At 39.2% G+C, this 9974-nt stretch overlaps 1 protein-coding gene across 1 annotated transcript; it reads left to right on the plus strand.

Moving 5' to 3' along the window:
- The first annotated feature begins 7975 nt into the window (after window positions 1-7975).
- LOC103436916 (inositol-tetrakisphosphate 1-kinase 1-like) lies at window positions 7976-9615 on the plus strand. The gene has a single exon (XM_008375369.4). The coding sequence runs from the start codon at window positions 8174-8176 to the stop codon at window positions 9251-9253; it is 1080 nt and encodes a 359-aa protein (XP_008373591.3). The 5' UTR covers window positions 7976-8173; the 3' UTR covers window positions 9254-9615.
- Window positions 9616-9974: the final 359 nt, after the last annotated feature.

Raw genomic sequence — 9974 nt, forward strand, 5'->3', positions numbered from 1 at the left:
ATATTGCATGGCCTTAAGCAGAGATCGAGAACTTTGGTACGTATGACCAATCGATCGCGCAATCATTTGAAGGCTTTTAAGGAATGCTTCTGCTGGGTTATTTTGGGTATGAACATGGGACTTGGATGTTCAACTTCAAAACCCAACCGACATGCAATATCCATCGAAAGTTAAAGTTTTCAATGTAAATTTTCCAACTTATCAAATTAAATAAATTTGATCAGATAATCAGGTTGGTGAGCCATGAGCTTGTTAATCTGAGCCACCAGTGTGGAAACTGCAGCTTATGGACAATAGCCACACGTGTGACCAACGTGTAGAAGCATCAACCAATATTATAGAGTATCTAAATGGTCCACAAGGTGGTTGAATCAGTCCATAAATGTCCCATTTTTGAATCATTTGTAGAAAGATGGAGGGTGCTAAGGTATGATACGCATCTAGGTATGATGTCTTTCCTTTTGGGAAAAGAATGCCCAAAACGGCGCATCACGGATCATCCTAGATATCCTAAACGTATATCCATAGCGAAAATTCCTTTGGAATCGCAAGCTTCTGGCCGGCCACTTAATGGCTTGAATGGGTGTAATCCCCTTGTTAAGTGTTCCATCTTCTCTAGAATATGGCTATATTCATAGGAAGTGCAATATGGTAATATGCTAAGGAATTTTACTTCATTTTTCTACATTGGTTTCAATATGGTAATAATGTTTTCGAATATCCTTAAAACTCAAAAAGGACATTCTGCCGGAACGAGTAAGTATAAGGCTTCCCTTTATGGTAAATTTAGTACCATTAGACAATATAGGGTAGTGCCATGCCCCTCAATCAAGTTGAATAAGCTTGAAAGGTTGTCAGGGGATGATTAGGTATGAAGTTAGCATAAAACCAGATAACTAACTTCCCCACAAAACATAACTAAGCATGAGTTAATTGTAGTCACATGTGGTAATTTCATTAATTAACTCTTTATTCGAGAATAATAGTGACATCCAAACACCAATCTTAAATCCCAAAACAAAATAAATTATTTGCAAAGTAAACCAAATATAGAAGGGGGTTCGGCCAATAGGGCCTTCCATGTCAAATTGCACTCTTCCAAATGTGTGAGGTGGAGCAAAATTAGTCTCACAGATTGACTATGAGAATGGTACTCCTAAAAAACATTGGTAGAAGCACTGAAAAGTGCATAACCAATGATCTATTCCGTCAAAACGGAGTTAGATTCTACAAGGTTGAGGTTCAGGAATACTATCCTTTATTCTTAAAGTTTTTAGGTGGACAAGAAAGGTTTTCTTCCAGTCAAAATTTGATTAGAAATAAACTTCAGAATTCTATTTATTCATGGACGTAAAGGCTTCAATAAAGTTTTTCTTCAGGCAATAATTTATCTTTGCATGATTGGAAACGGTCCATAGCATGTCAAAGAGCTATGGAGTCCTCAACAGTGAGGTACTTCCATTTGATTTTGCTTCAGGTATAAGTCTTTGAATGAAAAACTGGCTACAATGATTTCGTAACTAGTCGTAGTCAAGTAAGGTGTCATGTCTTGTATCCACATAAAGTAGTTTCTTGTTCGAAACTTCCAAATTAGTGAAATCGAACTTGTTAAGGTTTGATAATACCCTGAATGGAGGAAACAAGAATGTGATCGGTGTTTTAGGAAATAAAATTTCCATAAACATCAAAGTTAGAACATTCAGGTTCTAATACATGGTTTTGGTTTAAATGGATTTAAGCATGAAGAACTTCGAGTCTCAACATGAGTGTTGTGCGTTAAGAAACTTCGGGTTTCGATGGCACTTTTTTGAAACTTCGGGTTCAGAAGTATGAACTTTAGGTTCATAACACCTGCAAACAAACACAATATATATACAAGACATAAATATATAGCAATTGAAAAATGCATGTAGGCAAGAATATATAGTGATTTAATTTATTGTTGGTCTTCGGGGTTAATGGGAAGAATTGGGCGAAAAATATAAACCCAATAGTGTCTAAAAAAAATTAGGTGATTAAAATTGGTGGCCTAAAATTGACTAAAACCTACTGGAAGCATAAAAAAAATATGTGTCGTGAGGCCCATGCCCAGATCTGGGCTGGACAAGAGCGGGCCGAGTTAATGAAGAAGGCAGCATGCCTTGCTAGCTGGGCTGTTGCTGGCAGGCCCAAGGAGTTGGGAAAACAAAGGCCCCAAACAAAAACAGGAGCACAGATCCGTATGGGAGCACAACAGCCATGCGAGCTGAGCAAAACAGCTGCACTGGGCCGCTCAAGCAAACCCAGAAGGAAAAAAAACTGGTTTTTTTTTTTTTTTTTTTTTTTCCAGTTGCTACGGGCCGAGTTACTAGGGCCCAAATAGGGCGCATGTGGACTAAGAAAGCAGCCTAACCGTTGCTGGGTGTTCTCGTCGGAGAAGAAAATCGTAGCTATCAGTCTTGGCGATGACGTCTTGGTCAAAAGTACTTGGCGGTGAGTTCGTGAGTTGATGGTTAATCGAAGAACCATTATAGGTTGGTGGAGGGGCATCATCGATGGCAACAAACGATGGATGCCGTAGAGTTGAAACGTAATTTTGTAAAAAAAATCAGGTGAGATTTCGAAGAAATCTCGGCCATATCATTCATCAACGGTGATTGCAGGTCATCAGAGTTGGCCTAGGCTACACCAAATTGGTGGTCGTGGCGGTGGTGCATAGGTCCGAGCCTAAAGTGACAAGGACAACACCATGGATGTTGCGTTTCTGCGTTCAACGGAGGACAACATGATATGGGTGTTTCTGTATCCTTCAATTAGGTTGGATGGGCCTGAGAGAGTTGTCAAATGAGCTTTCTTGGGTATTGTTAGTAAAATAGTGTCGTTCACGCAAGATGGTGTGCGTGGTTGCATTATCTGCCAGACAACTAACTTCCCTACTAGACATACGTAGAAATAAATTGATTGAATTCGTCACATGGATAAATATAATTCCATTCATTCAATTAAGGAATTCGAGAAAATAATATTCATCACATAACAATCCATAATTCAAAACAAACCAAAACCAAACAAATTACTTAGAAAAATTGTTCAAAATTAAGCCATAAACCTAGAAAAATAGGGGAGAGGGGCCGGCCACTCTTAGTGGGTTTTGCTACTAGAGGGTAAACACCCTAAAAACATGTCTAATTTATTGATCCATAGGAGCTGACGCCTCCTGAAAATCTGATATCTTTATAGATGTAGTCGCATATTCCGGATGTTCCACATGTGCAAAGTTAGACTCACGACGAGAATGATACTTGGCAATAGTCTCAGGGGTAGCTCGGCATATGTGTGACCAATAATCCCTTGATCCACAACGGTAACACATGTCCATTTCAGTGGAAGCAGGTTGAATTAGAACTTTTCCCTTGTTCTTGAAATTTGGAGCCTTAGGGGCAAGTGGTGGACGCTTCTGGGTCATGTTGCATCCCTTAGGTGTGACACTCTGTTGACCTTGGGCCTATGTTTTGGCTTGCTGCCCATTACCATGGTCACAATGGTTCTTTCGTTGTTTGTGGCTGCTAGAATTAGTCGCATGTGCTTCAGGCGCGGTGTTTGAGCCAGTGGGCTGAGCTTGATGATTCTTCATCAAAAGCTGGTTCTGCTTTTCTGCGAGAAGTAAAACAGAGATCAAATCTGAAAACTTGGTGAATTTTTGTGCCCTATATTATTGCTATAGGACAATATTGGTGGCATGGAAGGTCGAATAGGTATTCTCCAGGAGATTTAATTCGGAAAGTTCCACTTTACAGAATTTCAGCAGTGAATGGATTCTACAAACTTCAGAGTTATATTCATTCACGGACTTAAAGTCTTAGAAGCGAAGATGCTACCAATCGTGTCTTGCTTCAGGCAAGTATATGTCTTTCTGGTGATCGAAATGGTCGGCCAGAGTAAGCCAGATGGTGTGTGGGTCTTCCTCAGCGAGGTACTCGATCTGCAGTGCATCATGGATGTGTCTTTGAATGAAGATCATTGCATTAGCTTTCTGATCTTCGTCGACAGGTTTGTCGTCGACGGGTGCCTCGATGGTGGTTCTAATACCCTTTGCAGTAAGATGGAGCTTCACGTCTTGAACCCACTTTAGATAGTTTCTTCCAAAGACTTTTAGAGCAGTGAAATCGAGCTTGTTCAAGTTCGACATGTCCCTAAAACAGAGGGAAAAACGTGATTAGTCATATGGTAGTCCATAGACATATATCGTAGAACATACAGGTTCTATAGACATGTATTGGTTTAATTTATGCATGAAAACTACAGGTTTCATGTGGTATGTTTTGAATGAAAACTTCAGGTTTCAAAGGCATTAAATATGAAACTACAAGTTCAATTTAGTTTTTATGAACGATTAGTTCATAAAGGAGAGGTTCCTGCAAGAAACACATAATGCAATATACTAATTTAAGTGTAGTGGATTTGAGTTTCTTCGGGAACTCAAGTGTGAGAGCTTCGTTACTACGAAAGTATATCAACGGTTCAAAGTTTAAAAATAAATTATTGAATCGTTAATGTGCAAAAATGATATTTAGGTCAATAATTTTGGATTCATTATCAGATTAATGGATTGCAGGTCACTTTTAATTAATTCAATAAATTGAGCCATACATGGTCGATTGTAGAAGCAAAAAAATAATAATAACATTCGGGTTAAAATGATTTAAAAATACCAAATAATAGCGTTGGGTTGAAAAAACATAGCCCAAGAAAAATTAGGCTGGGTGTCGTGAGTATAGGGCTCAGGTATGGCTACAATAGCAGCCCATGGACAGCTTCAGGCCAAGAGTTGAATGGGTAAGCCCAGCAGTAGTAGCTACTGGCTTTGGGTTGAACCAGGAGGGGGGCACGGATCAGGCCCAGCAGATTGCTGGCCTTGGGTTCTCGTGGGAAGCAAGCCCAGCGAAGCTAACTTGCTGGTTTGGGTCACATGAGGCCCATCCGAGGCTAGGGTCGAGTTATTGGGTTATGGCACAAGCCCAGCAACCAAGAAGGTTATGGCATGCGGGTCGGGTCTAGGGTCTTCGGGCCCATGGTGCAGGGACAACGAGCTCAATGGGTTGCTGTGGTCAGTCCAAGGTGATCCACGGTGGTGGTGAGGTGGGTGTGCCGCACCATGCCCTAACTCAAATTTTTTTTTTTCAACATCCCTAGGGTTTAGGAAACCCTAAATTGCTTCTAATTTATTTATTTGTTTTGACTCACAATCCCACATAGTAATTTAATTATGTAATGCATGAAACATATATATATTGACAAATATATGAACATATACAATATATATATATATATATATATATATATATATATATATATATATATATATATATATATATATATATATAGTAAGAAAAATATAAACATAGAGGGGTTGATGCATCATGGAGAATGTTTTCATGCTTCGTGGACGTGTCAAATATCTTCCTTTATTTTAAGCGTACCTGATTAGCAGAAAAAAAAAATATAAGCCTTTGAATTTTGTGGAAGATAACCTCCACCTACGATCCGTCAATTCCTTAGCTTCTCGTAAGAACGTGCTGATAACGTGTTGTATGCCTATTTAATTGAACTATCTAAGGGTTTAGAGAGAGGGGGCCGGTGGCAATTAGAGAGAGGAGACAGTGATTTAATTGTGAAATGTGTTTTTATCACTACATTGTGCCTTTATTTATAGTAGTAGGATAGGCAAAAACCTTACCCTTTTAGGATTACAACTTTTAATAGGTAATCAACTCCTAATATGAATATAAGATACATTCTTACATGTATTTACACAATCTTATTTCTATTCTAAATATGACTGCAACATTTTATAGTATTTATGTGAATTTGTTTTTATTTTCTTTTTTTAATTGCATGTCCCGGTCTATAGCCAAGCGAATGCGGCCAAACAAACCGCCCATCCCAATCTCACTCTCTCAGAGACACACATGCTCCCCTTGTTTTTCTTTTCACGTTTTTTATGAGTATTCACGCTTGAATTAGGCCCTCAATAATTTAGTTACATGATTAGGGACAATTAAAGCATTAAATAACATAAAAAATCAAAAGGGAAGATCCGAGGTCAATCCAATCACCTGTTGCCAACCATCATAACTTAGTGGTTGGAGACGAATTCTAAATTTGTATTTCACACAAAACGTCCTGGATTCGATATCTGACATTGATGAATCACACGATGATGGTCAGGAAGAGGCTGAAATGCCTATGTGAGTATTCACACCCTCAAAAAGGTGGATTGCCGTGGAATAAGCCATCATCTGATCCCCTTTTTGAAAAGAAAAAAAAATTACTTGTTGATGAGAAAAACCTTGTAAAGATGACTACTTACTCATTCTTTTTGGTTATGGGAAATCCTGAGCACATTCAAAATGATACGTCATGTTTCTACATTCTAAGATGATTCTTTAATTTAAAAACATAAGATTGTCGGATTCAATTTAGTGTATTTTTGTCAAATTGTATTTATCTATTTTCTTCATTACAAATAACTATTTTAATAGTTAAATTTGTCTAATTTTTTGTAATGATGATATATGTATGATGAGTATAAATATACAGTTATATAGCGGACCTACAAAGTGTGCGTCAAAATATGAATGGCTCTCTCGATCCTAATCATATATATATATGTATATATATATAATATTAAAATAATAAAAAAAACTAAACTCTTATCGCAAAGTGAAGAACATTTCTCAGATAATCCAATAATTTACTGAAAAGCATATGCTATGTGACATGTAATGGTGTTGCGTAAGCCACAATAAACACGTGAACGAATTAATAATTGTTCCTTCGCGAGCTAGTAAAACATAACTTGGGCCTGAAGGCCCAAGCCCCACCCAGCCCAACCAATGTCTTTTATTGGGCTCGTCACCTTTCCTAGCCCAGCAGGCCACACACCTATTGAGGACACATGCCTTATGCCTACTTTGCTGAAGAGCTCATGGGAGGGAGATGGCTGGACAAGTCCCATCACCAAATTGCACATATTTATTATCCCATATGATATGAATGGAACTTATAGATTGTGACAGAAAGATTAATAATTATTTTATGCTTTTGATTACCAAGATTTCAGAAACTACCGAAAACCAAACAAAACTCCGTTGAACTTTACAGTTTGACAAGTTATTGATTAACAAATTTTCTTTATACATGTCATAATCGAAACTATTTATTTTTTAATCATCATAAATGGCGTGTGTTTGTGTAAAGGGTAATTGAATAAGAGGAATGAAAATTACAATCGGTCCAAGTGAGTCAAGGGCTTCTTCCTTCTTCTTCTTAAAAAAAAAAAAAAAGAAAAAAAAAGAAATCTTATTCTTTTCAAAAACTTATTTTCAATTGGATATTATGAATGTGTTACGAGAATTTAAGTGCATCCGTAAACATCTTATAAGAAATTAATCGCATGTTTACTATGATTCCAGATAATTTAGTAAGCAACTTTGATATAATTTTGATTTTTTCCCATTTCAACCTATCCGAAATTCGATGCCTCCTCAAATTTTCTATTATTTTGTTTACGGATTATTAAATAAGTTAGCATGTTGATTAAAAACAAATAAACGAGTCGTTAATTCAATTCCTGCTCAATTCCGTTCTCCTTATTTTGATTACAAACTAGTAAAATATTTAATTATGAAACAAATGAACGGACGGCTTCATTGTAATTTGGAAGCCAATGGCCCCATAGAGAGCATCTACAGACCCAACTGACACCCGTTTCATTTGCTCGAGGAATCTCCAAGTCAACATCGTTGACAACCATCCACCCATCACTTCAGCTCAATTCCAACCGTCCACTCTTCCTTCTCACACGCGCTTCTTCCCCGACGCGAATCCGCATCTTTCCCCGTAGAATATGCCACGTGTGCACCGACCCCTCCTCCCCTCTGTACTAACCGCGGTTACGTTATCCATCCCCTACCTTACTAACCCTAGTCGAATCTATATATATCCACACTTCTTTCTCTCTCCTCCCCGTTCAATCTCTCTCTCTTCCCTCTGCAATTTTCATTTCTTCGAAGCTCCAAAACAACGAAGAAACTACCAAATTAGGGTTTCGTGTTCGGAGCTCGGGATTTGTATCCGCGGATTACATGAGCGTTTTGTATAGCATTCTGTGGATTCGTTGTGTTGCGATTCAATGGCGGAGCGGAGGTTCGGCGTAGGCTATGCTTTGGCGCCCAAGAAGCAGCGGAGCTTCATTCAAGAATCGCTCGTCAACCTCGCCAAATCGCGCGGCATCGATCTCGTTCGGATCGACACTGACCGCTCGCTGGCGGATCAGGGTCCCTTCGACTGCGTGCTGCACAAACTCTACGGCGACGACTGGAAGCGGCAGCTGGCGGAGTTTAGGGTCAAGAACCCTAATGCGGTGATACTCGACGCGCCGGAGGCGATCGAGCGCCTGCACAATCGGATTTCCATGTTGCAGGTGGTTTCGGAGCTGAAAATCGAGCACGAGAGCAACACGTTTGGGATTCCGAAGCAGATTGTGATATACGACAAGGAAACGCTGTTTGATCGCCAGGCGTGGGAGGGTCTGAAGTTTCCGGTGATTGCGAAGCCGCTGGTGGCGGACGGCAGCGCCAAGTCGCACAAAATGGCCTTGGTTTTCAACCATGACGGTCTGGACAACCTCAAGCCCCCAATTGTGCTTCAAGAGTTTGTGAACCATGGCGGCGTCATATTCAAGGTGTATGTGGTTGGAGGGTATGTGAAATGCGTGAAGCGTAAGTCGCTTCCGGATGTTTCCGAAGAAGAGAAATTAGGGAGCTTGGATGGCTTGATGTCGTTCTCGCAGATATCGAATCTTGCAAACAATGAGAGGACTGATGACAAGTATTATAAAATGATGCAGCTGGACGACACTGAGATGCCGCCGCAGAGTTTCATCACTGATATTGCAAGAGGCTTGCAGCAGGCAATGAAGTTGAACTTGTTTAACTTTGATGTGATCCGGGATGCAAGGTTTGGCAACCGCTACTTGATAATCGACATTAATTACTTTCCTGGGTACGCCAAGATGCCTGGCTATGAGACTCTGTTGACGGACTTCTTTTGTGACATTGTGCAAAAGAAAGAGAAAGATGGGGTGGAGAGCACTGGTTTGGATAGTTACGAGGTTCTTAGTTGCGACGATGAAGTGAGGAAAATTGTAAGTTGTGATGGGGATGATGGGGGTGACCTTAACATAGAAGAGGAGAACCCAATTCAAGTTTAAGGGCGGTGTGGCCTCTTAGTCCGATGGTTGGGGGGCAGTTTTTCGGTGATTCGTGGACGAAGATGAGCTGCACATTAGGTTTAGATAGCAGTTGGGGTACAATGCTGAACTGAGTAGGTTGGTTCTTGGTTTTAGCTTTAACTTCTTGACAACAAGATGACATGACGTTCAGCGTCTATCGTGTATATTCCATCCACCAATGCTCCGGAGAAGGTACTTCTCGAAATACTGTGCTGAAGTTTTAGCCTTTTTAGGAAAGTCAAGATGTAATCTGAGGCTTTAAAGTCTTTCCTTTCCTGGAAACTGTTTTAGTTTGTGCCATAGGCACCTTTTTAGTTAATGGATTTTGGCCTTTTTGTTAATGATTTTTTCATTTTTATTCTTTTATGCTTTTTAGTCTCTGTTGAATTTATTGAATTTGTGATACTTTTTCCCCTGTTCTTGAAGTAATTTATTCTTCTGTTATTTTAATATGGCTTGAATGAATTGCATTAAGGTACTTTTTATCTCAAATTTTATCAGGAAACATTTAACACAGTAACTTTCTTTATAATCCATGTTTCGTTGTGTATGTTGGAATCCTCATAATCCAAAAATGGGAAAAAGGAGATATCTCATGAAAAGTTCCTTTTCATAAACCATAACTTGGAAAGTTGGAATTTAGGATTAGAGCCTCTTTTATATCAATACATTGTTATTTCTGTATTTGGGTAGTGATCCA

The sequence above is a fragment of the Malus domestica genome, chromosome 06 (assembly GCF_042453785.1).
Source record: "Malus domestica chromosome 06, GDT2T_hap1".
Taxonomy (NCBI): domain Eukaryota; kingdom Viridiplantae; phylum Streptophyta; class Magnoliopsida; order Rosales; family Rosaceae; genus Malus; species Malus domestica.

Bases quoted from the DNA above. Each gene is read 5' to 3' on its own strand.
- LOC103436916 (XM_008375369.4), top strand. From the start codon at position 8,174: ATGGCGGAGCGGAGGTTCGGCGTAGGCTATGCTTTGGCGCCCAAGAAG.